We start from the raw sequence: 27,894 nt of genomic DNA on the forward strand, positions 1-27,894 counted from the left end.
ACCCCTGGCCCCTTCCCAGAGGATTTGCTGGGGATATATTCTAAGTGAAAAGCAACAATAAGAGAAAAACAACCCAGGTTTGTCCTTAGAATCCCCTTAGAGATGCGCACCCCTTCGGGGCAAGCACACGGGTGTTTTGGTGGCCCAGCTTTGGGCCAGCGCCATGTTTCAGAGCCGGATGGGCAGAGCTCTGTGATCACAGGAACTGGATCCAGACCCTGGCACATCAGCCCTGTGGTAGCAGCTCCTTCAAGGTCTGTGTACAGACAATGAGGGAAGAGGTTCTAAACTGGTGCGTTACTCCTCTTCCTCACCTCATGTTGGGAGAGCAGCACTGGAGCTTGTGAACACACACCCTGCTCCAGGAGGACAGGAACGCCGGGGCAGCCGTCAATACATCTTCACAACAGATTTATTCAGTCTGTCAAAGTGCCTGTAAAATAACCACATTAACCAGCACCCAGGATGCAAACCTGATGCTTTCTGCCCCAAAAGCAGCGAGCACCGGCCTTTCAAAGGCCATCTTTGAAATGAAGAGAGTAGCAAAGTCCCTTAAAGCATTTAATACCCAGCCTGGAAGCCCTTAGGACTCGTTCAGTTTCTTACACCACTAAGAAGGTTTAGTTTTCCATACCTCACTCCTTTTTATTTCCAGACTACAGCTCTACCCCTGCACGAGCAGTGCTGCAGCATCGGGACTGCGCATACTCAAAGGAGATGGATATCATCCCAAATTGACACTGTTTATTAAATAGAAATCACTTCTTAACTAAGAATCCTTTTAATCCAGGAGAACTGGAGAAGCCTCACACACTGGGCCTAGCCTACTCCACAGCATCCCCATGGGGAATGTGGTGCTGTGCAGGTAACACATCCCCCCCAGAGCAGTTCACTCTCCAAGAAGAAAGTCGAATGCATGATTTCTGAAAAGGGAGGAAGGCAAAATGGGCATTAGGATCTGCCTAAAAACAGCTAAAGAGTGCAGTGAAATGCTTTTAAATACCACAGACACCTCCACTGACCGGCAGCCAGTTTTATGAGCAGCTCTGAAGACAATTTCTAGCTGAGCTTTAGTGAACTGGGCATTCCCAGCCAGAGTCCCAAGGGGTGAGAGCCTGGCCTACACCACCATGGCCAGTTTCCATATGGGAGCAGAGCATTCCAGTGTTCATTTGCCCCTCTTGCCACGGCCTCTCCTGGAGGAGGGTTTGCCTGTGCCCGCTGTGGAGGAGCTGGCAGATGCCACGGCGATGTTGATCTGTCCTTCCTGAATCTCCTGCCGGGTCTCAGCTGGGAGGTGGTTGATTTGCTGCTGTGTCTCCAGGTAGAACATGACATCCCGCAACTGCTCCTGGATCTCGGAGATCTGCAGGTCCTTCTGTTCACAGGTTTCCTTCAACACCCTCTCCTCCTCCTTCAGTTTGTTCTGAAGCAAGGCTTGATTCGCTCGCAAACACTTGTTCAGCTCCTGCTCCTCCTTCAGCTCGTTGGAAAGTTTGGCCACTTTGTTATTCAGCTGAGAACACCTTACAAAGAGAAGCACAGGTCAGGAAAGCAGCACAGTACACAGACATCACTCGCATGTCTTTTTTGATTTCCAATCCCTCAGGACAGCCCCAGCCCCACCAACACCACCTGCAATTCATTTTCCTGGCAAAAAATCATAGGATCCTGGAATGGGTTGGGTTGAAGGGGCCTTAAAGCTCACCCAGCTCCAACCCCTGCCACGGGCAGGGACCCCTTCCACTGGAGCAGCTTGCTCCAAGCCCCTGTGTCCAACCCGGCCTTGAGCACTGCCAGGGATGGCCCCAGCCTCTCTGGGAAATGAGATGCTCCCACGAGGGTATCCATAGCCTCGTGTTTCAGACAGTGCTTCCCCACTCCTAACAACTGGTTTTGCCCTGAAAGTTTGCTGGCCTCATACATGGACTCCTTTCCACCGGGCAAGGGGAGCTGCAGGAGCCCCAGCTCACCAGCCTGGACACCCTGCTCCAGCTGGGACAGGCAGCAGCACCAAGGGCCGGGTGGCTGATGGGGAGTGGAGCACCCAGTCCCACCTACGGAGCTGGCACAGAGCGATGCGCACAGTGCCCATGCTCGACATCCTTCATCAAGGCAACTCCTAAGAGCGACATTTTCGCCTGTGCTGGGTGAGCTGCCTCTGCTGAGCTGCCTTTCTTCTCCTTGGATAAACCCACCAATTGCCAAGCAGCCTGGCTTCTCCTCCCGAGCAGGCAGGGGAGGGATTACTGAACGCTAAATATGCAGACCATGTAAAAGGAGCCAAGAGCCCGAACGCTGCGCTCCACTCAACAGGCACTTTCAGTTTGTGAACACCTACAGAAATGAGAGCTCGGTTTAAAATAAGCTGCGTTCTCAGTCTACCAGTTTAAATAGCCCCAAATTGCCCAGGAATAGCAGGAGTTTTTTCTTGCTGGATGTCAGTGTGCAGAGTTTTAATGGCTGCATGGAGCTAAACCTGGCAGCGGTACCCACTTCCTTTCGACAGACTGCTTTTCTTTGAGCAAGTCATTGAGCCTCTGTTCCAGACTGTCACACTTCTCAATGGTCTCTTTAAACTTGGTCTTCATGTTGTTAATCTGTAAAAACAAACACAGAGGCATTTCAAACCGATCAAAGTCCTCAGCACTTCCATTGGGACACTCAACTTGCTGAAGCCCTGGCCGACTTTGCCCAATTATTATATGCAGAGAAGCAGAAGCTTCGAGCCAAGAGGAGGCTTTATTTTAACGCAGACCCTCCCCATTACACTTTGCAGCACCCCAACAAGGAACCACGTTGCCGTGGGAGCTGCTCACACAGAGCAACAACTCGGGCTGTAAATCTGTGCCAGGCGCCCCGTGCAAACAAAAGCTCTACCGGATGCATAACTTCTCCCTGGCTGCCATTCCCGTTCATTTCCCCATGCCCTCAGCCGGTTTTGTATCCTCAGCAAACTTAAATTCCCATCTTCGGGCTTTGTCACGCTGGACTTTTGCTCAGGTTAAACCAAACCTCAAAGAAGCACGGCCAAAGTCTGAAAATGAACATGCTACTTTGCTCCGCGCTGACTCAGCAGCTCGCTGTCATAAGGCAGTGACCTACTGACACCAATATCTTACTCATGCAAAACACAAACAGAAACACGCGTCCATTGGCTTCCTCTTCCCCTTTACCTCACAACTCGAGGCTGTTACTGCGGAAGAAAACCAAGCTCATTCTCTCCGCACCGCACAGAACACACCAAAACCTCTGGTGCAGGACTCACAGGATATTCGTGGACAGAAACACTTGTTTCCCTTCTATTAAGGTCAAAAGCTTGCGGTGGAGGCAGGAATTTAAAGGGAAAATGCTTTTTTGGAGGAGCAATCTGGACAAACGTCAGCGTCAGCACACGTGGTGCCTTCACTGATGCCATAGTCAATGCAGAGCAGGTTTTATCCCTTCCAGCCCTAATCCCTGGATGTTTGTGCAGCTGATGGTTGATTTGGGGCAGCAGCCTGAGCACTGATAATGGAATACACTGCAGGGTGGCACTGATCCAGCCAAGACTTACACAGAGCAAGTGCCATGAATAAAACTGTAAGGATCCTTAAACATGAAATCACATTTGGGCATATCTGATAGTCCTTTCACTTTGAAGTTGCTTTGTGGATCATGTTTCCTTACCATGGACACGATGATTTTTGCTGCATCTTTTCCTTTTGTGGGGCCCTCCATAAGATTTCTGGACTGTTCTTTAGGCCAAGGCCAATGACCCCTACTTCAGCTTCACAGTTTCTACATTTATAATGCCACTATCTGCAGATACTAAATGGTTAACTAGAAGTCATGTAGGAAGGTGACTTAAGGACCCAACCCTAAACCCTGACTCACTTTAAACCTAGTTGAAAGGATCTACGTAGAGTGAGAAGCATTCAAATATCCTCACTGGATTTTTGCTGATGGCATTTTGAAGCAGTCCTGCTTACAGGATGCTTTATAGGAGGAGACTCTGAACTTTTCCCAAAGGGTGCTGCGGAGAGACAGGGGATCAAAACCAAAGGGCAAATCAATGTGCATTTGGAGCAGAAAGACAGCTCCCACTTTCTGCAGCTGAGCAAATTAAAGTCATACTGCCTATGCTACACTAACCTTCCCTGGAGACACACGTCAGCGTTGAGACGGACGGCATCGGCGAGCAGGGATCCTGCAGCACCACAGACTTGTTTTCACCACTGCTGCAGTCTCCCCAGCAGCCCATTTAAATCAACCTTCAATCGAGGTGGCAATCTACCTACTTCTGCACCACTGAGCAGCAAATTGCTAGATCTGAGCATCGAGATAAGGGATAGAGCTCAGAGCCAATTTTCTCAGCTGGTAGTGAAACAGGCTGTGCGAGGCCACGTCACACAGCACTTGAGCTGTAGGAGACTGAGCAGCTCCATCTCCCATTGAGCACAACAGTGGCCAGGGGTCTGTTTTGGCAGTTGCACACATGCCCAGAGCTCACCTCTTCAGCTGTGTCCTTTTCTATCCGCACGATCTTGTTTTCCCAATAGATCCGTTGTGATTCCAACTGGCTCGTTAGCAAATAGGAGTACTGCAAACACAGAAGATACACACACAAGAGTCAGCTTTCCCATAAGGGTGCCTATGCTGATTGAGAAGCCCAAAGGGCTCTAATATACAAATCAACTTAATCAAAGCCTTTGGAGCACAACAACAAGGATCAAGTTCCACCCAACCATACCCAGTATCACGTCAAGAACTTGTTAAAGACTTTCTGTTGTAGTAACAATGAATCTCTCTACTGGTTTTACACTCTGCAGGAAAATGAAGCATCAACCATCCTGTCACGAGAGTCTGAGATCCCAAAAGCCGAATTGCTGAGTTCCCCATTCACAGCCCGAAACCCAAGGCAGAGGGTGCACGTATCTGGCTTCACTAAGAATAACTCGGGGAAAACACCCTCAGCTGTGTGTAACAAATCACAGCTATTCTTCTCCAACATGTACAGCCCATTCCAATGATATTTTGGCATCTGAACAAGGATATGCCTTACGTCCCTTCTCTTCCCTTCTGGCTCTTCAAATAAGTTATGAGAAGGGTGGAAAACGGGATCACTTCTTATGATCAGTCTAATAAGCACCAAATTAAGCATTCCCCATAGAATTACACACTTGCAAAAAGCCTTGCACACTCAGTAACATCTGGGTGCTAAAATACACTGCCAAATTCATTCTCTCTAGAAACATTTACATCTTATCAGCTAGATAGAGAGGTCTCACACACTTTAAGCACCGACCTCTCAGGAATAGAAAGGGTTACAATTACCTGGTTCAGCATTTAAGTGTTACTCAGAAAATTCATGGTAAGGCAACTTAAGTATTTATTTGAGCAATAGGCTTATGAAGTCTGGTCTCTGTGGGCTGTTCCTCCTCAGATACCCTTGTGCCTAATGCAGCTGAAATCATGCTGCAGTATTACCTGCTCAGTGGAGCAGTAATTCCGAGTTTCTCTACTTTACCCTTCTGGTTAGAGGGGAGGAGCTGGTCAGCAGGTACAAAATCCACCCCCAAAATCATTATCTACTCAAGGGAAGGGAGCAGAACAGGGCTGGAATCAGTGGAGCCTGTCGGCTTTCTTTGTTAGCCAAGGAAAGCACACAGCTAGGAATTCTTCCATTCTTCTTCATTTTACAAGCTAAACTACTCAATCTGGCTCTTAAGCCAAGTCACGGATGCACTGGGAAGGTTCTGTTGGGTGAACCTGGACATATGGACCCGTTTCAACCTCCAGTGCCCCAGGCGGAGCAGCGTACCCAGCTCATCTTCAATCTAGTGGCGAGCACAGGACGAAGCTGCAGCCAGCTTCCACCGAGCTGCATTGGCTCTGCAGAGCCAACAAGAGCTTGGGTTTTTTTTCAAAGGGGAAAAAAAAAGGCAGTAAAAACATCCTGCTTGTGCCTGAAGATGATTGCCTCCACGCAGGGAGCAGGGCTGCTGCATAGGCTGATGTAATTGAACTGTAGTCGTATCTGGATTTGAAACGCTTCCACCCAGCAGCACAATGCAGAGTCCAACAAGGCAAAATATTTACCTCTAATTGTAAGGCATCAATTTTCTCTTCCTGACACATATCTCCCTCACACTCATACTGAACTATCTTCCCATCAGTTTTACTTGCAACCAGGCGATGGACGTAGTTATCTGAAGAAACAAAATTCAACCACAGGGAGTTTTAGCTTAAGAGCACCCAGGTTGACACCAGTTATGCAGCACAATTAACCATGCAGACTGCTGCAGCAGCACATTAGCAAGGCAGGAAGCCAACATCAGATGTATTTGTTATTTAGCAGACTTTGCAGAGACACCTTACAGGATATTTATTACAACAGCCCATTCCCATTCCTCGGGGCAAATTGATGGAAAGGGATTAACAAACACATTCCACAGAGACTCCAGGACCGCCCCGGATCATTAGAGAATCACATTCTCCCCCTTCCATCTGCTGCAGACCCATGAAAACTGCTATTAGAGAGGAGATGAATGTTCCCAAAAGACCAGGTATTAGTACAAATGCAAACTCCTTCATCTCCAAGCAAGCTCTGCCTCAAGTACTCCTCCTAAGGAGTCCCAAAAACTGCTTTACAAACAAGGTCATCCTCCAAGGGGGCAAGACAGAGCACTTACCTCCAGCATAGTCCCAGACTCTGTGGTTGGTCAACTGCATTGCGTAGGTGTGCTGGGTCTCCTCAAAGTGCTTGTAAGCGTGTCTGCTCACGTATCGGCCGCAGCCGATGTGCCCACAGATTAAACAGATCCAAAGGTTCTGCCAACAGAGGGAGAAAGCTCTGTATATACAGTGCTGTCAAGTGGTGGTGAAGGTGCTTTGAGGAAGTGTGGTCAGGCACTGATGGCCTCCTGATGCTGGGTACATCCAGTCACTTCCTTAGAAAGCAAAGTGTCTGCTTTCCCCCCCCTTCAAAGCCTTGCTCAGCTGGATGGTTAAGGAGAAGGAGGTACCTGCTCATTCGAGGCAATTACAAGGCTGCAGGCGCTGGACATGTTGATGTAACATCACAAGGTGCATGGAAGAATGGCTTTGGCTAATGAATGAGGTGCCTCAGCAGGACCACAAAAGGAAGCTCTGAAGAGCACAGACTAGAAGGGACCCCCAAGTTCAGTGTTAGCTTTGCGGCCTGCTATCAAACTCACCACACACACTCTGATCAGCTTACATGCTAACACCTTCTAAGAAAGATTTGTCAGAACAGGAAACCTGGGAGCTGAGATTCCTTCCAGTACTGATTCCAACTCAAAAGGAAAGCAGATGCACCACTAACTGCTAAAATCAACCCCAAGAGCAACTAGAGCAGCTGTGCAGTCAGATTTAGTCTAGATCTCACTCACCATCCACCCACCTACTTACTTCTTGAACTCCACACTCAAAACACTTGTTCTCTTCCACTGGCTCAGGTGTTTGGCAGTATCTGCAGACAGGACACCTAGAGGGCAATAAGCATCATGATGAGACACAAGCAGCTCCATTTTAATATTACAGTAATTAAACAGAGAGCCAGAGAGCTGAAAGTCAATGCCTTGTGCAAGTGGGATGCTCCCTATATGTGTGCATCTCTTAGTTCACATTTACCCCACTCACATTGTCCTCCATTCCACACAAGGCTGTTCTTAAGCCACTGAGTGACAGAAGAACAAAGAGCAGTTCTTCCAAAGCCGTTTCACAGTCTCAGCTTGATCTGGGTTTGCTGCAGTCCAACTGTAGAGAACATCTGCAACCAAGAGCACCAGTGGGGCTGCCAGCAATGTCAGCCTCTGCCAGTAAGCAAAAGAGCCACAACCAAGCTCAAGAATCACATCCCTGGCTCAGCCATCGCACTGCAAGAAGCACTCGTATAGATGTGTTACACATCTCTAAACATTGCTCCTCCAGGCTGCTGCCAACTGATATCTTCAGTTCTCCACCACCTGCAGGGTTTCACACAGCAGGTACATGCTGTTGTGGAAGGAGGCTGTAACTACACACGGCTGAGGACAGCCGAGTACCAAAGGGAGGTACTGCCTCTCTGCAAACATACCTTGGAACTCAAAACAACCTTAAGGAGATGAGGAGATGCTTCAATTTCAACCCAAATGGAACCCATTTCAGCCCTTCCAGGCAGAGCATCCCATAACTGTACCCCAAAAGAATCAGTAGGAGGGATTCTGCTCTGATTTCTTTTGAAACAATACCAGTATGCTGAAAGAAAGACAGGAGACCCACAACCAGCTTCTGTCCCGACCCTAAGCCCTAGAAGTTCAGCCAGGGAACAGGGTAACTGAGGCTGAGCATCCTCTTGCCAGGACTGTTCTTATGCATTTTTCATTAGCTGCTGGATAAGCTACAGAAATACCCAAGGGAGGAGACAACTGGATTGCAGTCAGCTCCCTATACAACTTCAGGCACTTCCAGCCTCCGTGGCGCCGAAGCAAAGTGGACAGGGATTTTATCATCCTTCTAGACTGGGAGCGTAAGTTCTGCTTAAACTGTACATTAGATATTTAAGTGCTGTTTTGGATCCTGCTCCTACACTGGCTGAGCTCCACTGCTTCAAATTGAAACTGATTTTGGAACAAAGCAGCCCATACACTTGCATAGCTACAAATGCCATTAACCTACCTGAGGTTCTATTACTTTGGCTTATAAACAATATAGAGAGGGGTAAATGTTTTCCTCACACTTGATCAGAGGGAATCAGGTACTAGCGATAGAGAAGAACAGTGTGAAGATCATCAGCAGCCTGCTACAGGATCTACAACTGCCTGATGTGCAGTAGAACAACGGTGTCCAGAGGATGCAAAACATGCACCACTGTGAGCAGCACCTGGGTACCAGTCAGGGCTCTGCAGTCAGACACTCAAACACATGGAAATCCCCATCTACAGGGATGGGGAGGAATGTAAGAGGAGGAACAGGAAAGAGCTGGCAGAGTAAAAAGCAGAGCTGCTGTAAGGCCAGATGCAGATTTGAGCCCCAGCCCTGCCTAGTGCACTGGGGTGTCTCCCTGAGCCCTCTCCCATCACTCGAATCATACAGCCCGGCTAGAGCAGCTCCCTCTCTGATTTACTCAGTGATTTTGCCATTTCTTCCTTTCCCCTCACTCTCCTGTCCTGTCCCCCTGCCTGCCTTCTCTTACCCTGCTCCTCTTCATCCCCATCCAGTATCTAAGACAAGAGGACAGCAGGGCTCTAAAAAAGACTCCTAAGCTGCAGGCAGATGTGCAAACCTACAGCACAGCCTCAGCTACACCAAGGAAACAAGTGACTGAACAGACACCTAAGGCTGAGCGAAGCATTCTGGCTGTGCATCCCATGCTGTTTACCCCTATGTTTTTATCCTATGGTGTTTTAAAACAATCAGCATTGCTCTACAACTCCCTCCCTGCCTCAGCAGCGAGGCCCATGGGAAACATTGTTCAATTACTTCTGGCAGGAAGATTTCTCCCTGGGAGTCCCTTAATGGGAAAAAAACCCGAGCATTAGAACTTGCAGTAACTCCTGCCCCCACACTCTGATAAGCAGAACCAGTCTTGTCAGCACACAACCACCACACTCAAACCAAGGAGCTTCAGATGTGGAACTAAAGCAACGGCTCTTACGTGGTGTCCTCCCACCGCTGCAGACACTGGCTGTGGAAGCTGTGGTTACACAGCGTGGTGAGGACCCCGTTCACGGACTCGTCCATCCTCTCCAGGCACACCGTGCACTTCGGGAGCTCTGTCAGGTCCATCACGGGCAGGCTGGCCCCCTTCAAAAGAAGAAGGGGAGACAAATTGCTCAGCACCTTCCAACCACCGCAAGCAAAGCACCCACATAAGAAAACATCAAGCTTCTCTCCCATTACCGCCGGCACCAATGTACAAAACCACTAAAAGTATCCCATGCATCTACACAGTGGTTACAACTGCCAGGATCCTCTTCACATCATGGGCTCGGTACAGCTGCTGCACCCGCAACCAGGCCCATTCTGTTTTCTGGATTCACTGGAGCTATCCCCAAGGCAGGTTTAGGTTACAGACACTCCAGCAACGAGGCATCAAGGCCACAAAGTCACCAAACGAACTCTCCCAAGTCACACTGGGATGGGATAAAGGGCTTGGGTTGATGCAGTGAAGCAACGCTTGCAACACTCGGCCCAGTCCAAATAATCCTGTCAAAGTTGTCCACAGTGCAGGGAAACCAAACCCAACCAAACTCACATCTTCTGATTTGAAGACTTCAGCCCTTTCCACATACACCAGCTGGCAAACATCCTCCTCTATCGAGTTGAACTGCCGGCCATTGCACGTCATGTAAAAGCTGTCCGCATCAGCCTGTGCCCAAAGCAAAGGAAGCCAGTTAGAAAGCTCACAGATGATACAGTTGAGGAAGAGCAGTCTGCTGTATCCTCTCCTCTCCCTGCCACCAAGCCCTGTAACACCAGAGGAGGGATTTCATAGCCAGCTCCTGCCAGCAGGCATTGCATTTTGGCACTGGGTTTAGCGTTACCACTTGAAGACAAGCAGTGAAGTTCACAGCAGTGACAGCTACTCTGATACCTGAACATTCAGCAGGGATAACGGGTCTCCCTTCAGCATCTGTTTTGCCCTTTGTCAGCAACTTCAGCACATTTGCAAAGCAAATTTGGTCTCTGAAAGTTTCAGAGGGCCCCGCTGCAGGACACTTGTGTCGGGGAAGGAACAGCTCGAGTGTGGGCACGAATCCATGTCACCGGTCACAGTCGAGGCATGCTCTGGATGTACTAAAGCACGCTGGGAGCCTGAGAGTCACTTGCAAACAGGCAACCAACCAACATCAAACCTGAAAATGGGTGCGTTTGACACACAGAAACCTCCCCAGACCCTTGTTCTCACACACCATTGCACCAGATTGAGGCGAGTGAGCTGAGTGCCACCCTCCTCTGTTCCTGGTCACTCCAACCAGGAGCACAAAGGTCCCCAAGATTTCCTTTGCCACCTACAGAGACACCTTTTAGGGGTCCCTGGGGAAGAGGGCTTCAGGGAATGTCCTAGGAAACAGGAATTGCAGGGTGAACCGAGTACAAGCATACGGATTTGTGCAAGGCTCTTTAGCCCAGGGTCATTTGATGCAGCAATACACAAAATGCACCTCTGTAATTACTGCAAAGAGCACAAACCACAAACAAGTATTGCATCTGCCCAACACCACGGCAAGGACCTCACACAAAACGGACAGCTGGGGAGAACCCCTCCAGGAACCCAAAACGAGTCGCTTTCAAGTGGGAGAAGACAAGGTACAAGTGAGAGGGTTCACACAGGAACAGGCAGGGGGGGAAATGCTTAAAGCTACATAGAAGATCTGTAAGCAGCAAATTGTTGTCTGCTTATCCACCCACCCATCCATTCCCTGGGCTCAGCTGTGGGGTGAGTGCCCTTTTCACACTGTGCTGGCAGTGGCTGTGAGACCACCCAGCTCCTTGGAAAAGCAGAACAAGTCTTTCCCAAACTGCAAGCAAAGCCCAGCTGGCTGGGTCCTGTCTGCTCAGCACACTGCAATCATAGAATGGCTTGGGTTGGAAGGGACCTTAAAGCTCCTCCAGCTCCAACCCCTGCCACGGGCACAGACCCCTTCCACTGGAGCAGCTTGCTCCAAGCCCCTGTGTCCAACCTGGCCTTGAACACTGCCAGGGATGGGGCAGCCACAGCTTCTCTGGGCACCCTGTGCCAGCGCCTCAGCACCCTCACAGGGAAGAGCTTCTGCCTAAGAGCTCAGCTCAGCCTCCCCTCTATCAGTTTAAAGCCAGGGAGCCCTCCTAAAGAGCAACCATGTACAACAGTCCCTACAGGAAAGGGACTTCCAGCTCTTACCTGCGAGCTAAACTTTATCAGCACCATGTACTGGTTTGGAGTGGAATCTCGGATGATTTTCATGTGCTCGATCACTTCGTAGAAGGAGGCCACAAACTTCATGAGGTCGTGGCTGGTCATGGTAGCAGGGACGGTGAGGATGCACAGCATGGCGCTGCGCCGCACGTCCTCCTTCAGAGAGGTCATCTTGCTGAGGAGACAAGAGAGATACAGCCTCAGCTCCCTTCAGAGAGGGCAAAGGCACAGCTGGACGCACCCCCAACAACATACCCTGATAACTCGGCTCTCAACCTTATCCCTTTTCTTGCTTATTTGTACATATAAAGAGAGAAGCAAGGGAGTGTGTCTGGTGTACCCACATGGACCTATTACTCCTTCCCAGATTAAACTGGGCAGGTCCAAACAGCCATGGCTTTGTCAGGAATAAGTTGACACCTGTTTTCCTATAAAAACTGTTGAATTTGGGAAGCCACAGACCCTCAGAACTATTCCTAGAACATGTGAGCAACATTTGTAACCAGCTTAAATGCTCATTTTATGTCTCAGGAAGACCTGACATGGCAGTTCTCATGTGATCATATGGGAATGGCATGGAATGATAATCTGTGAAATGCAGGATGAAGCCTCCTGCCCCTGACAGCTCCTCAGGCCTGCTGCCACAACCCCAGGGACCACAATTTAATCATGGGATCCCTTCAGAAGCTGTTTCCAAGCATCCTTTTATAGGAACCTGCATTCATCTTGCACCCTTACACCCGGAGCAGCATCACCCACAACTGGTGGATGAGGCCAGCCTCCAGCTCTAACACCATCAGACCCCTTCTGCTTTGAGTCACCTTCCTGTTTGTCCCAGCTCAGGAGCCGCAGCCCCGGGGTGACCAACCTGCCCTTCCGGGTGCTGGCACTACTCAGGAGCAGCATTCCCATTAGAGCTGCAATTATCCAAGCATCCTTACTTTGTTTTGTACAGGTGCATGATGCCATGGACGATTTCAACCGAGGGGTTCCCGCTGAAGAAGGAGATCTGGTCTGGGAGCTGTTTTGAAGGCGAGTCGGGAGCAGCCTCACGCTCTTTGCTTTGATCATCAGGTTTATTGTTGTCCTCAGCAGATGCAGCCTCCGGAGCTTTTCTTCCTTCCACAGCAGCTTTTGTTTCATCTTACACAAATCAAAGGTTTCCACATTACTAATGGCGCAACAGAAGCGTCTCCTGTTCCCCAAGCACAGCCTGCATGTACACAACAGCTCGGAGAAGTCAGATTCCAACGCTGGAAAGCAGCGGAACGAGACACAGCTCATCTCTGCTGTTCCAGAGGGAACTCCGGAGCTGCCACGCACCCAGCACAAACCCCCAGCAGGACCCAATGCTGTGGTCAAGCACAGTGAGTTTTGTGCCAGTCAAACCCCAACAGGCACCTGTGTCAACACAGGACAAGCAAGACAGGTTTGCTGAGCAAGGGCTTGGAGAAAGCAGCTCCTCCGACAGCAGCCTGGACATTTGGCTTGGGGATTCCAGCTTTAAATTTCCTCTCTGTCAGGGAATTTAAACACCTGCAGAGCTGAATGCACTCGCTGCTACGGAGCAGCAACGCTGACAAGCAAAACCCTGACCAGCCTGTGGCACAGCCCAAAATAAACTCGCAGAATCCCAGCCTGGTTTGGGTTGGAAGGGAGCTTAAAGCTCCTCCGGCTCCAACCCCTGCCACGGGCACAGACCCCTTCCACTGGAGCAGCTTGCTCCAAGCCCCTGTGTCCAACCTGGCCTTGAGCACTGCCAGGGATGGGGCAGCCACAGCTTCTCTGGGCACCCTGTGCCAGCGCCTCAGCACCCTCCCAGGGAAGAGCTTCTGCCTAAGAGCTCAGCTCAGTCTCCCCTTGGGCAGGTTCAAGCCATTCCCTTGGCCTGTCCCTACAGGCCCTTGTCCCAAGCCCCTCTCCAGGTTTCCTGCAGCCCCTTTAGGCACTGGAGCTGCTCTCAGGTCTCCCCTTCAGGAGCCTTCTCTTCTCCAGGCTGCCCCAGCCCAGCTCTCTCAGCCTGGCTCCAGAGCAGAGCTGCTCCATGAAGAAACAAACCTTTATGGAGCAAGGAACATCGGTCAGGAATAAGCAGCCCCCTCTCTGCACGTTCCACAGCTTCCCTCCCCGTTTCCCAAACCACACGAGTGCCTCAAGGCCTGCCCCCCCAGCAGCCCCCCAGCAGCCCCACACCGACAGGCGACCGCCACCCGCGGGACCACCTCCCCTTACCCCCGCCGGACCGGGGCAGCACCAACCGAACCGCACCCCGAGGCCGGTACCTGCCCGCGGCTGGATGGTCTCGATGATCACGTCGGTCATCTCCCTGCGGCCGAGGTGCTGGTGGAGGATGGCCGCCCGCTCCCCGGGGCCCTTCCCCTGCAGACAGGCCGGGACAGCAGCCGGGGCCGCGCCGGTGCCCTCCGCCGCCATCTCCGGAGCTGCGCAGGGAACAACCGGCGTTGGGGCGCGGCGGTGGGGCCGGGGCCCACCGGGACCGCTCCCCGACCCCCTCCCCGGGCGCCCGCGGGCCGCGGCGCCGCTTCCTCGCCCGCCGCTGCGGGCAGCGCTGCCCCGGGCCGCGGCGGGGGCCCTGGAGGCACTCACCAGCCGCGCTGTAGGCGAAGGCCGCGGGCAGCGCCGAGTGCTCGGCCAGCTCCAGCCGGATCACCACCAGCGACACGCTCATGGGCCCGGGCTCCGCGGGGCCAGCGCCGCTTCCGCCTCCCGCGCCGCTCCCCTCTGACCCCGGCGCGGTGACGTGGGACGTAAGGCGGAGACAGCGGCGGAAGGAGCAGGAGGAGGAGGAGGAAGGCGCAGGGGGGCGGCGAGCGGTGCCCCGCTGCTTCTCGCGAGGCTTGGAGGTGAGCTCTCGCGAGAGCGGGGGGCTGCGGTTGGCTGGCGAGGGGCTGTGGACCCCGTTACCATGGCAATGGAGGGCTCGGGCCGCATCCCCTTCGGCTAAGGAACACCCCCATGATTGATTAAAAGCCCTCTTCCTTCCTTTCCCCCCGTACCCACCACGCTGGTACGTTGCAGCTCAGCGCTGTGCTGTGGTTCATGGTGAAGCAAGCTAAAAGCCCAGCCATGGCAATAAGGACTTTGCTTCATGGCATAGAGGTGTCCGTGAAGGATGAAGGATACCCTGGATAATCAAACCAGCAGCATCCTATAGCCCCTATAATGCATCTTTGAAACCCTCCCGGTATTGTCTGGCGTTGTAGACAATTAACTTGAGCGACACTGGCTTCACGGGCTGCTGCCTCAATAGAGAAGCAGCAAGGCTAGAGTCACTTTGCAAAGGTTTGCTGTGACTTGTGATCAGTAGTGTGTTAGTGATTAGTCAAATCACGCTGTACCTTTGAAGGGCACAAGGACCCTGTGTAAAACCACGTTTGGTGGGACACTTCCTGCACATGAATGAACACCCCTGTAATTCAATGCTATGTATCCTATATCCCATCTCCTCGGTCCATACAGGACAGTTGTAGTTTTCCTACCACCCTCAGTGTGGTTCCCAGGATGTACCCATGGAGCATCACCCACGCTGCCGCTTACCTGCTGCATGCTGGGATGCGGCAGCACCTGCAGGGATCAGTCCATCGGAGCCGGTCTGGATGGTGCCATTACAGAGCCGTGATCCTCCACGCTGGCGGAGCGCTCCTCCCATCCCCTTACAAGACAGCCGCGGGTCTGTATTCTCATTTGCTCCTATTGCTTCCAGGCATGGAGGGAAAGTAGATTCCTGGTGACCCTGTGGGTTGCTGCTGGTTCTGGTGAGATGCTCAAGAGCTTACCATGATGATGATGATGATGATGGTACACCATGATGATGATGGTGTCACCAGAAGTACCACAACAGTGACCGGCAACAGTGTTGACAGCTCCAGGTCAGCACCTGTGATGAACCTGTCCTGTAGTGATGCTGTCTGATACCACCCAACGTTACAGCCCTTCAGCACGCTTTAACAGCTCCATGTTTTCACCCCAAGGTACCACACCGAAAATAGAGGTGAGGTGCTTCAGCTGGGGGAATGTCCAAACCTCCTGTCTGTGTCTGCATAAATTGCACTGGTCCACCTCAGTTCTCATGGGTGCTTGTTGATGGATCAGACCCCAAAGGGACTCCAAGCTGATTTCCCAGTTCTGATGATGCCAAACATGCTCTTTCCTGGCTTTCTTCCTGTGTAGACTGGGAGGCCCGGGATTGTCTTCCAGCCGGCACCATCCAGCAAGCTGTGTTCTCTGGAGGGGAAAACAGCCTCTCCCTGAAGTACACGAGAGGAGAGCTGACAGCTGTGGAGTTTCTGCAGGAACTGGGCCGGCGGTGCTTTGGGATTGTAAGCCAAAACCCCCTCCTCTCTTTGTGCTTCCTGGCTGCAAGGGAATGGGATCCAGAAGGGAGGGAAGAGCAGCTTTTAAAAGCAGTCCTTTGGAAGGGTCTGGATCCAGGAAGCATTGCTGTCTGCTCAGGGCAGACTTTTCCCTGCCATCATCATTCTGGTACCCAGGCTGGATGTTCAGCTGAATTTGCCTCTGCTTCCGCCAGCCTCTTCCTGCGTGTTTCATAGTGGTTTCATTTCACAACACCTCTAGAATCAGTGGAGATGAGAAGTCAGAGCCAGAAACCAGCTGAAAGGCTTTTGCTGTTACTTCGTACACGGACCATGGTCCTTAGGATCAGTAGAAGCCCCTCCAACACAGCTTTAGGAATCCTCTTTCGAATAAAGCCTTTCCAAAACAGCTCAGTCCAAAATGCAGATTCCTTTCCTGCCTGCAGGATTTCTCTCTAACCCACCTTGATTCCATGGCAGACACAGTCCTGGTGTGTTTCTCTCTCCCAAAATCAGCCTTTGATCTCTGCTGCTGCTCCTGCAGAATGAGTGATGTGAGAACACTGGTTTATTTGGTCTAAGCCATTTAGCTGGGCGCTTCAGTGCCTGCCTTCTGCTGCCAAAGAAAGCAGGACACCAAGATAAGATGTTCGGGCAATCTACCTACCCAAGCACTCTGCTTTTCCTTCCTGCTTAAAACAAGCCTATGGGTAATTGCCATTCTTGGGGTTTGGTTTCTTAGGCAAACGCCCGTGTTCCAGTGGACTCTTTGCTCTCGGACTTAATCAGGAAGGAGATGATAAAACAGCTCCCCATAATGGCAGAAGCAGTACAGTGTATCCGTGCAGAAGGTCTTAAGACGGCTCTTCTAGTGGACAACTTCTGCCTGCTGAATGGCAAGAGCTTCCTGCCCCTACAAAAGCACTTTGATGTGGTAAGCCTGGATGGATCCTAAAATGCATTCCTGTAGGTTTATAGGAAGCAGCAACTGGAATTCTTTACATGCAGGTACCAAATGATGGGCAGCCAGCAGCACGTGTTAGCAGCTGTAAATGGAACTGCCTGTGATGGTGTTTCCTGGCATAATTCATTGCAGTGATAGGGCCTTGGAGAGGGTCTGAGTGAGAGGCAGGTACTTGTGCATGTGAAAATTCACTGCAAAATGCCCCCACAACGACAAGTATCCACGTAACAGGCATAGGGAGATAGAGATTATAGATATAACATATATAGAGACATAACATATATATAGATATATCTTTATATAGATAAAGGAGATAATAAGTTGATAAAGGGCTTAGGAGCTGGAACACTATACAAGCAATAAATGTCGTTCCCCAATGTCCCTGCCTGCTTTATATTTAGTCCTTTTAAAGCTTGTTTCATCCCAAAGAGCTGGGAATCCCACAACTCCAACACGCCAACCTGCCTGAGCTGCTGAGCAGGCAGAGACCCCTCTCCCAGCACGCTTCCTGCTGCAGAGATGAAGCAGATCAGCTGTGAGCCTCCAGGCTGGTTCAAGGGGCTTCACTTTGACAGGCAGCTATGGGGACTCAGCTCTGCGCGACAGAAAACTGGCTTCTTTTTGTGTGCCCCAACTCACATCTTTCAATTCCAGGAGTTTATTCGTGACTTAAGTTTGGTTTATAGCCTTCAGACAATAAAATACGTGAAGAAGAGTCACCTTGTCACCATTACATCCTTATGGACTCAGCTTTCTGTGCGGTGACACTGGTGCCTGTGAAGTTGTCATAGCGGAGTGATGCTCTGTTGGGATGCTCTGTGGTACTTCTTTTCATCCCGGACTGTTTCAAAGCCCTTCACTAACCATCACCTATCTGGTGTCATCACTCACGCGGTGTGGCTCTTCTGTAACAGCAGGCAACAGCACTGCACAGTAATTAGTGGGGGAAGAAATTAATTGAATGTGGATTTCCATTAGCATCGGCTTTTATATCTATGTGATAGATTCATTTCTATTCCTGGAGTGTCTGTCAGTGCCAGGGTGAAATACTGCTTGGATTTGTTACGGCTGGGAGGGCAGTGCGAGCGTTCAGAGACTGACTCAACACTTTGACCCCAAGGTCAGCAGGTGATTGTGGTCAGCATCTCTGCTGCTGTGTGGTCGATAGGTGTAGTGGTCAGGACATCGCTTTCCAGATCATTTGGAAGGTGGTGCAACCCAAGGCTTTCTTGGACAGCACTGAGCGATTGGTTCAGCATGGTCTGGGATATCCAGTCCTCGATGGATATCTTCCCTCTGAGGACTGGTTCGTCCTGTTTTGCTGATTTGGCCTGGAAGAGCCACAGCCCTGGCACCCATGCTGTCACTTGAATCATGTCCTATCCAGCTCTGTCAGCCCTCCATGTCCTTTGTTTCACATGCTAATCAGACTGGCAGCCTCTTTCCCACCCTCCCATCCTCCATTTCCAACGCTGCAGATGACTGTGGTCACAGCAGGCTCATGCATAATCCGTTTGTTGTTGCTGTAGATGGTTGAATCCTATCGGGAAGGGATGGGCAAGGCAGACCCTCGGATCTACAAGCTGTGCTTGGAGCGCTTGGGCATTCAGCCCCAGGAATCCATCTTCCTCGACAACAACAGCCAGAACCTAAAAGCAGCAGCCCAGCTTGGCATTAAAACGGTGCAGGTACAAAGCAAAGCAACCAGGGTGGGCTTTGGTTATGGTTTTTAAGTCCAGAAGCTGTGTTTGACTTGAATGGCTCAGGATTTTCAAGTGGCAGTGGCAGACTCGTGTTGCCAAAGCCTTTTGTTTCAGCCTGTACTTATTCCTTCAGGGTGTGAGGGGGTTAACGGGGAGGATTCCTGGCGGGCTGCACTGTTTCATTCACAGCTCTAAACCCTACAGCCAGTGTAACCTTGGAGAAGTCACTTCCTTATGGATTTCAGTTCCCTATTACAGAAACAGCCCTAATGTATGGGTGAGATGAGAGAAAATGAGACATGTTTAATGGGTTTCTAGAAGCATCATGGATCTGTCAGCTGGGGACTGACTGGTTAACCTCCACCTTTGGAGAGAGTGAGCAGGAGGGGTTTACTGCAGTGAGGGGACCACTGGGGGAAGCATGGAACTGATGGGAATAGTGGACTCTGCTCCCCTGGACTGCACACAGGGAATTCCAGCTCTTAGCCCAGCCCAAGCCCACAGTGCCTGTACCACCATAACAGGTATGCCACCAGAACAGAGACCATGGGGGGAGGCTCAGGGACTATTAGCAATGGTGCTCCACGTTGGCAGGGAATGACCTGTGAATCCCTGTGTGTCTTAGTGGATCAGTGCTATGGAACTCACAGATAATCACATTGGAAGTGTGCAGAGCTCTTTCTTTCCCAGGCAATTTTATCTGCTGCTATCACCCAATGTTATACTCTCTCCCTCCTGCATTCAGGTGAATGATCCAGAAATGGCATTCAAAGAGCTGGAAACATGTCTGGGTTTCCCTTTGCAAGGGTTTGTTCCATATACCCGTGCAGTCAGACCAAGCATGGAAATCCCAAAAGACAATCTGCAGAAGTACCTTGAGGATGTCCTCAGTGACCACACCACAGGTATCACAGTGCTTCCTACTCTTCTGCCTCAAAGCTCACCTATTCTGGAGCCACTGGCTCTCTCCATCATACAACAGAAGGCTCCTAACCTCCAAGCAAACAGTACGGACACTCAGTGATCTGTCAGTGTATCCCAGAAATGGGAAATGACACTTTAGGACTTCCTCATCTGGGAGGGGTTCAGCACGACAAATGGATGCTGGGAATGTTCCTGGTCTGTGAGCCATCTATGGGCTATTGCCATGCTCCCTGGGGATTTGGGACACAGGTGCAAGTTCCTGATTGCAAGAAGCAGATGTAAAACCTATAGAAGCTCCTGGCTCTGCTGACCCCCTGCTCTCTCCCTGCAGGCCCGTTGGTGTTACGGCAGTTTGGCCATGGACACTCCTCCCAGACCTACTCTGTCAGGTTTGGAGGTCACTTGCTAGTGCTGAAGAAGGAGCCCTCTGACAGCCCACATCCCTCAGGCTCTGCTGTCAGAAGGGAATACAGGTGAGAAGGAGTCTGCTCCTCATTCCAGCTGAGCAGGAATGAATCCGCTCCCATGGATCCCAAACAACCCCATCCTAGGGACAGTGCTCCATTCCAACCTGTTCCACATCAGACACACCGCTCTGTGTCCCAGTCTGCGATCTCAGCAGCAGGACACTTGTGCCGGAGCAGCTGGGATCTCCCCTTGGTTTTCCGAGTGTGTTGGATAAGGGCTCAGGGCCACATGAAGGTTTTGGTGTGCTTCTTTTGCCTACCTCCAGCCATGTTGCTTTAGTGTATTTAAAACTGAGCACAGGACTCTAATACCGTGTGTCTGCCTGGCAACACTGCAGCTCTAGTACTGATTCCCTAATGCCTTTCTGTGCTGACACAGCTCTCTGGCTCGCCCTGGCAGGTTACTGAAGGCCCTTGCTGAAGCTGGCGTTCCTGTTCCCACTGTACTTGCCCTCTGTGAGGACAGAAGGTAATCTTGCCCCTCACCTTCCGCTCTGTGCTTGAAAAATCTCACCCAGATTCCTGCAAAGATAAGGAGAGAAGAAGGAGCCAGACCTCACTGAGTGCACTGGGCTCATTAATGTTTGCCCAGTCTAAGGCTAGAGGAGCCTCTGAAAGCTCAAAGGACAGTAACACTTTTATTTGGCTTGGTTCAGGTGTGTCCTATTTAGCAGTTAATCAAATGCTGTCTTTGAAAGGCAGCTCTAAAGCAGTGGTTAGGGCTTCCCACTGACTCCGTACACTCAGGGTTCCAATAAGGTGATCTTTCTGACTGCCAGCCCTCAGACTTGCCCCAAGATCCGCAGCCATGACAGCAGCAAGCCTGCAGGCAGGACACCCCGTGCAGCCTGCAGTCAGCACAGCCACGCTCACATCCCTGCTGCCTGCAGCAGCAAAGCCTCTGCACTGCAGTTAAATGTGTGTCCATCATTTGTGGTGCCTGCGTGCGGTCTGACAGCCCGGCTCCGCAGCCCACAGCAGCCAAAGCCCAGGTGAGATCGAGGGCTGGCAGGTAGCAGGATTAACCTCAACCCCGCTGCTTCCCCTTGCTCCCCAGCACCCTTGGCACACCTTTCTTCCTGATGGAGCATTGTGCTGGCCGTATCTACAGTGATGTCTCCTTACCCGCACTGCAGCCGGGCCAACGAAGAGCTATTTATGCTGCTATGAGCCAAGTCCTGTCCAAGATCCACAGCGTAGACCTCAAAGCAGCCAAACTGGAGGAGCTCAGGGAGCACGGTGAGAGAAGCCTGTGTGTCCTCTGACACTGTTTTCTTCTCCTGTATAGCAGCATCTCAAGGGATGAGCTCGGGTACGGGGCTTGAGCTGAACTTGGGGGCAGCCAGGAGAGTGCAGATGGGCAGCAGGGTGCCTGGATGCTCAGAACAGTGTGAGGGTGTGGAGAGCTGCTTTAGGTCCTCCAGGTCTGTGTTTCCTGTCAGCAGTCCCCAGAGCTTCCTGCCATGAGCAAGGGCTGGGTGTGGGTGCAGGAGTAACTTGTTTGCTGCTGCCTTTGACCAGGCTTCCCCAGCTCCTCCAGTCTCTGTGCAGAGCTACATCAGTTTGGATTCTTAGAGCTTGTTGCAGGGTGCTGGATCTGTTTGGCTGTTTCATGTTTTCTTCATGCATCTTCTATGCATCTCTTTTGAAGCCTCCCTGTGCCAGTCTCTTTCCCTCGGAGCCTTCATTCCTCTGTTACAGGTAATTACATTCAGCAGCAAGTTGAGAGGTGGACGAAGCAGTACCGAGCTATGGAAACTCGTGTTATCCCAGCCATGGAGAGACTCATTGAGTGGCTGCCCCTGCACTTGCCTGACTCTCAGCAGACAACGGTTGTGCACGGGGATTTCAGGTACTGCTTGGCTGCCAGCACTGCCCTGGAGCACATCCCATGCACCAGAGAGGGACACATTGTGTAAAGCAATATGTAAACACCAGAGAGGTGCTGAGCTGGGCTGGCACAGCAGCTTCAGAACAGTCCAAAAGCTGGGCTCTGGGTCAAGCTCAGCATCCCCCAGGTGATGAGGGCTACTGCAATCTTGTTGCCTCATGGGTCTTACAGAGTTTCTTTGCCCAGCCACTGTAAACACTGCTCTAACACTGGCGGATCAACTCTCCTGCACCCTGGCAGGATGGTGCCCTCTCTGTTTCCTCCTCAGTAGGCTGCTGCCCTCTCCTGGGGCTCAGACTGGGGAAGGCTTTACTACACCTCATCAGGCACATTCCAGAGCAGGGCCTGGAGTCGTTGTGTGCCTTGGAAACGCCCAGGAAATCCCCTTGGACAGTGATTTGCCTGCCTCACTTTTTGGCTGGCCTGTCCTGTAACATCTGCTAGTGCTCTGAGGCTCTGAAGAGCTTGGTTTCATTCTTCACAGCACAGCTCAGTTCATCATTAATCAGGGAGTTCACTGTTGAGTAATCTCTGTCCTCCCTGACCTGTGCCTGCAGAAATTAATGTTTCACTGGTGCAGCCTCCTGAAGGACTCAGCAGCTTGTGAAGAGCACTGGGAGCACCTACTGCTGCTGAGCACTGGGATCTTCTTCCCTGTCTTGAGACCTTTCTGATCTCTTTTTCCCTCTGATACAGGATGGACAACCTGGTCTTTCATCCAGACAGGCCAGAAGTCCTTGCTGTCCTTGGCTGGAAGCTTGCAGCTCTAGGAGATCCCATCTCTGATTTGGCGCATAGCTGTATGGCCTACTTCCTGCCACCTCACTTTAGTGCACTGAGAGGTACAGAGAGGGGCAAAGCCACATCTGACACACAGAGCCAGGACCTAGAGTCCAAAACCAGATTAACTCCTGCCCAGAGAGCTCAGCTGATGGTTGGGCTCATTGCAGCTGGGAGGAGCTGTGGGTTTTATACCATATTCCCTGCTCTCCCATTTCTCCCTTCCCTAAAGAACCCTGCAGGGTGGAAACATCTTTCTGCATGTGCAGTCATCACTGTACCATGGTCACCCCATCCCCAGTTTGTTTCATGTCTATCACCCATTTGTCCTGGTTGGTGCCATCACCCTGCTCCTGAGCAGGGACCTTTGTTCATGGTGATGTCAGGGCCCTGCTCCACAGCATTTAACTGCTCCACTGCTCCAACTGCATTTAAAGATCCGTTTGGGTTATTTTCCCTCTCACTTCAGCTGTGAAGCTGGGGAGCTGTGACCCAGGGCAGCCCAGGAGGAGTCTGTCCCCAGTTATGCACTTGTTAAAAGTATAAGGTTAATCCCAGAGGAAAACGATTCCAGCATTAGGAGGAACATCTGTCCCATCTGCACTTCACCTCCATGGGCTGGTGCTAAGCCCACTGTGTGTCTGCAACCAGTGCAGGTGTTGGATGGGGGAGTCTCCACAGCCCTGTGGCTGTGCCACCAGCCTCACATCATCCCTAGAAACCTCTGAGCTCCTCACTGCTGACTCACTGTTGCCTCTTCACACCTTCCAGGCTTGAGGAATTGTGATCTGGGGCACCTGGGAGTGCCCACGGCAGAGGAGTATTCCCAGATGTACTGGGGCCACATGGGAGCAGAGCGACCGGAGAACTGGGATTTCTACCTGGCCTTTGCCTTTTTCCGGCTGGCTGCAGCGCTGCAGGGACTCTGCAAGCAGCCTGGGGCAGGTGAGGAACCCACCACGCCAGCCCTGCACAGGGCACACACACACACAGGGCTGCTCTGACCTCTCAGGGTGGCCGTTGTGTCCCGCAAGCAGAAGGAAGGGCGAAAGGGAGCACGCACAGAGCGTTCCCCAGCAGCTGCTGCTGGCTGGATGCCGGTTTGCCCATCGCACAGAGGTTGCCGGGTGCTCTCTTTCATGGGGGGACTGAGCAGAGTTCAGAGCTCAAGGCTGTGCCCCACAGGTGGAGTTCCCAGACCTTCAAACTAAGCACTGCAGAGACCCAGAGGCAGGGAGTGCCGTGAGCCCTCGATGCTGTTTTATCTGTGCACATCAGGCCTGGCCTGGGGGTCTCTATCAGAGAAAAACAAGATGTTACTTTCATATTCCTTAGCAAGGAGTTTCCCCAAGTCCTGATGGGCTGGGCTGGACAGGGGCACTTGGCGCTGCTTGGGATGCGACTACAAAACTGGGGCTCTTCCAAAGAAAAGTGTCATATTCTTCTCCCCAGGGAAGCCAGCCCCAAGCGGAAGCAGCCCGGAGGATGTAGAGTTTGTGGCTGACCTGGCTTGGGATTTTGCCATCAAAGAAGGATTCCGTGTGTTTGACAGCCTCCCCAGCACACAGCTTCTCCCACGACGTTACAGCACCTGGGCCAGGCGAGGGCCTTTCCTCAGCAGGAGCTATGGTACCTGGTCATGCCCTGGGGTGGCTCCTGTCCCCAGAGTCCCCCTGGTCACTCCCACCACCAGTGTCTTGGGTTTGGCCCAGAGTCTTTACTACAAGCTGGACAAGATCATGGGCACCCAGTGGGGTTTGCTGATTTCCCAGCCCAGACGGACTCCACGTCCTCTTCTAGAACTGAAGGTGAGACATCCTCCTTCCTAAAGTTGCTTTGCATCACCTGCACAAGGGCAGGGGATTGTGGCATGCCTCTGAGTGCCCTTGCTTTCCTGGTCACATCAGACGTGTGGCACTCATAAAGTCCAGTGACTTAGACAGAGGGGAATGGGTTCCTGTTTCTGCTATGTTGGAGTAACGGAGTTCATGTTCTGTGAAGCAGCAATTCAGGCGCTGGCACTCCCTTCAGGGTGAGCAGATAGAACCAGCCCAGCTGTAATCGCTGGTGCTGCCCCACCAAGGTCCTGCCATCAGTGATGACAAGAGTCCGCCCCAGTGCTTCTTTGGAGGTCCCTCAGATAGAGCAGGGACCTACTTGCACCTCCACAGCTTCATTCCCTCCTTTGTGTTCTCTCTCCATGGCAGGGGCTGTCCCAGAAGACACCCCGCATCAGCAAACAGTCCCCTGCCCAGGACTTATCACCCCATCAGGTGATAAGCTGAGGGTGATCAGCAGTGCAGGCTCTAGGGCACCACTTAGACTTTGGCCCTGCCACTGTCCTGGGCTCTCCTGTGCAGAGCAGCTGCTGCTGCAGCCCTGAACCCTCCAGTGGAGGTACATGGGGCATTCCTGGTGTGGTGGGGAGGAAGCAGACACCAGCTAGAAAAGGGACTTGCCCATGTGGGGGGCAGTGGCAGAGAGGGGAGTAGCATCAGCTCTCTCCCTCTGCCAGTGCGAGGCAGGTCAATACACGGGTATCAGGACGCCTGCGTGCCCTGCCCAGGGTCTGGTTTCTCTGTGCTTCCACTTCCCAGTGCTGGTGACGGTGGCTCAGGAGCTCGTGGCTGTATTGGCTGGTGTTGCAAATAGATTAGCTGGGAACTGTGTCAGGAGTAATCGCTCACAGAGTGTGTCCTGAGAGCAAACCTCCCCATCCTGGAGTTTATACAGATTATACTGTGTGCCCTAGTGACGCTACCACATTCTAGGGGATTACTTAACCACCTTTTAGCTGCCAGAAAAGAATCCCATCTGTTGTTTCAGTTCTTTAGAAGCATTTCCTTGTGCTCTGGCAGAAACCAGCAAATCCCAGCACTTGAGGGTGCTTAGGAGCTGATCCACTGAGAAGATGGACAGGGAGGAGGAAGGAGCAGGTCTGGGGAGTTTGGAAGTCCTGAGAAGAGATCTCCTCATCCTCCTCAGAAACATCTTCAGAGCTGGGAGGGAATCGCCAAGTCTCCAAGCAGCAGGACTGCCACACTCCCTGCTCCATGCCTTGGACTTGTCTGGGGGCCACAGAGCACCCCCAGCCCTGCCACCTCCCCGGCTGTCCCATTGCTCTTTCCCTTGGCATTGCCCCTGTTGTGAAAGCCAGGGGAGGAGTCTTGTTGCCCGCAGCAGAAAGATAACACAGTTCAGTGCTGAACAGCCAAAGAGGCCGGGACTGTGAGCTGGGCAAGGGCCAAGGGGAAGGGTGAGCTCTCCTCATGCCAGCTGGCATCGCAGGGCAGAGGTTCACCCCAGCACATTCACTCCCCTGAACAGGGCAACATCTCAGCTGGTCCTGCCCCAGCCCGCACAAGGAGCCAGCAGACTTTGCCTCTTTGTCCTGGAGGTCGCCCTTCCCCACAGTTTTCCAGGAGATCCTCTCCAGAGGAGCAGGAGAGCTCAGTTTCTCTTTCAGAGCGAGCATAAATGTGTTTGGCCAAAGCACTGGGCACAGCATTGAGCCTGGGAGGGAGCCAGGGCTGGTTGCTGGAGGCCAGCACCAGGGCAGAGGGATGCAGGAAGATGTGATGTCTCATCCTCTTCCACCAGGTACAAAGTGGCAGGAGCCAGGCAGTGCCTGACAATGACCCTGCAGGCCATGGATCGGGATAGCCGGGTGAGCAGGCACATGCACCTAACATTTGTCCCTTCTCTGGCCCAAATAAAGCAGCACAGGGACACCTCCCTGTCCCTTCTGGGCCTCCTCCACACCAGGAACGAGTCTGGGGCCCGTGAGTGTGAGGGATGACTTGTCTTGTGTGTTGTGGGATCCCTGGTGAGGCCGTTTCCCCAGCACCACATTGCCCAGGGCATCTGGAAGGGCCTGGGACATTCTGCTGCCACCTGCCCTGGTCCTGCAGCCCCTCACGTGCCCACATGAGCTTTGCTCCTACTCTCACAGAGGTCTCTGGAGCAGAACGTCTCAGCAACGCAGCCCCCAGCCTGGTGCTTTGCTCGGGCCTGAGCTCCACGTCTGGCTGAAGGTCCTGCGTGGTTCACAGCACTCTGCGCACCACGGCTGAGCCACCACCTCGGACCTGAGACTGAACCGGCCTGGGAGCTGCTGAATTTCAGTGGTGTTTGCTGTTACCCCGGGTCTGTATCTTCATTGCCAGGCTCAGGAGGTAGGCAGCAAAATCCATCCTTGGATCCTGAGGCTTGCAGGTCAGGAATGACCAGGCTAGGGGGGCAAGACTTGGCGGTGGGAATAAAGAGAATGGAGTAGGGTGACTCTCCTTCAGCACAGCTCCAGTGACCTGCAGACACTGCAAGAGTCCTTGGGGATATTGGGAACTGAATCAGGTCCTCAAAGACTCTGGATTCAGGGGAGACTGGAGCTGGGAGGTGCTGGGGGGACTCCATGAGGCGATGACTGCAGAGGATCTCTCTGGGTTTCTCTGGGGTCCATGAGATGCAGACTGCATCAGTGGCGGCTTTCAGTGCTCCACAGAGGCCAACAGCAAGGGGAGAACTGTGGGAACAATCATGGCACTTCCTGGGCTCTTTACATAAAGTCTGCTGTTAATCCAATATTAAAGTGATGGGCTCAATATGAATTCAATATTAAAGTGATGGGCACACTCCTTGGAATCCTTCTCCAGTTTCTCCAGCTCAGGCACAGCCTCACAGCTCCCTTTAACACAGCCACATCCATCTGCCCAGCGTCCCCAGCACATCCCTGTTTCCAGGGGCACAAGGGGTGCTGCAGAGGAGCCGTGCTGGCTGCCCAGCCCCAGGACCATGGGCTAGAGGGAATCCTTGTAACCTGAGCTCCAGTTTCTCCCAGGCTCCAGGGTGGAATTCTGCCTCTGTAGAATTTCAGGCACTTGGCGCTGCTGCAGAAGGGGGAGCTGGATCTGAGCAGCAGCTCAGATCCTCTGCAGGGCTGAGCGCTGG

The 27,894-nt window shown here is 52.2% G+C and overlaps 2 protein-coding genes across 6 annotated transcripts; one reads left to right on the forward strand and one right to left on the reverse strand.

Annotated features, from left to right (window-relative positions):
• Positions 1 to 394: 394 nt before the first annotated feature.
• BRAP (BRCA1 associated protein) lies at positions 395 to 14,765 on the reverse strand. The gene is made up of 12 exons (XM_065692117.1): positions 14,492 to 14,765; positions 14,167 to 14,325; positions 12,826 to 13,027; positions 11,870 to 12,059; positions 10,241 to 10,354; positions 9,641 to 9,789; positions 7,414 to 7,489; positions 6,675 to 6,813; positions 6,082 to 6,191; positions 4,493 to 4,582; positions 2,497 to 2,600; positions 395 to 1,526 (listed from the first exon to the last, which is right to left on the reverse strand). Exons 1-12 carry the CDS (start codon positions 14,571 to 14,573, stop codon positions 1,169 to 1,171), a joined length of 1,773 nt encoding a protein of 590 aa, XP_065548189.1. The 5' UTR covers positions 14,574 to 14,765; the 3' UTR covers positions 395 to 1,168.
• On the forward strand, positions 14,678 to 27,581 carry ACAD10 (acyl-CoA dehydrogenase family member 10). 5 transcript variants are annotated; one of them, XM_065692112.1, is made up of 14 exons: positions 14,678 to 15,575; positions 16,076 to 16,224; positions 16,961 to 17,152; positions 18,712 to 18,870; positions 19,631 to 19,790; positions 20,141 to 20,282; positions 20,677 to 20,745; positions 21,334 to 21,515; positions 21,978 to 22,128; positions 22,864 to 23,009; positions 23,719 to 23,892; positions 24,400 to 24,755; positions 26,548 to 26,614; positions 26,900 to 26,984. In XM_065692112.1, exons 1-13 carry the CDS (start codon positions 15,305 to 15,307, stop codon positions 26,608 to 26,610), a joined length of 2,214 nt encoding a protein of 737 aa, XP_065548184.1. In that variant the 5' UTR covers positions 14,678 to 15,304; the 3' UTR covers positions 26,611 to 26,614; positions 26,900 to 26,984. The 5 variants fall into 5 exon arrangements, with proteins under 5 accessions (XP_065548184.1, XP_065548188.1, XP_065548185.1 ...); XM_065692116.1 differs by lacking the exon at positions 26,548 to 26,614 and having other exon boundaries at positions 26,902 to 27,581; XM_065692113.1 differs by lacking the exon at positions 26,900 to 26,984 and having other exon boundaries at positions 25,806 to 26,639.
• The last annotated feature ends 313 nt before the right edge of the window (positions 27,582 to 27,894 follow it).

The sequence above is a fragment of the Lathamus discolor genome, chromosome 12, assembly GCF_037157495.1.
Source record: "Lathamus discolor isolate bLatDis1 chromosome 12, bLatDis1.hap1, whole genome shotgun sequence".
Lineage (NCBI taxonomy): Eukaryota > Metazoa > Chordata > Aves > Psittaciformes > Psittacidae > Lathamus > Lathamus discolor.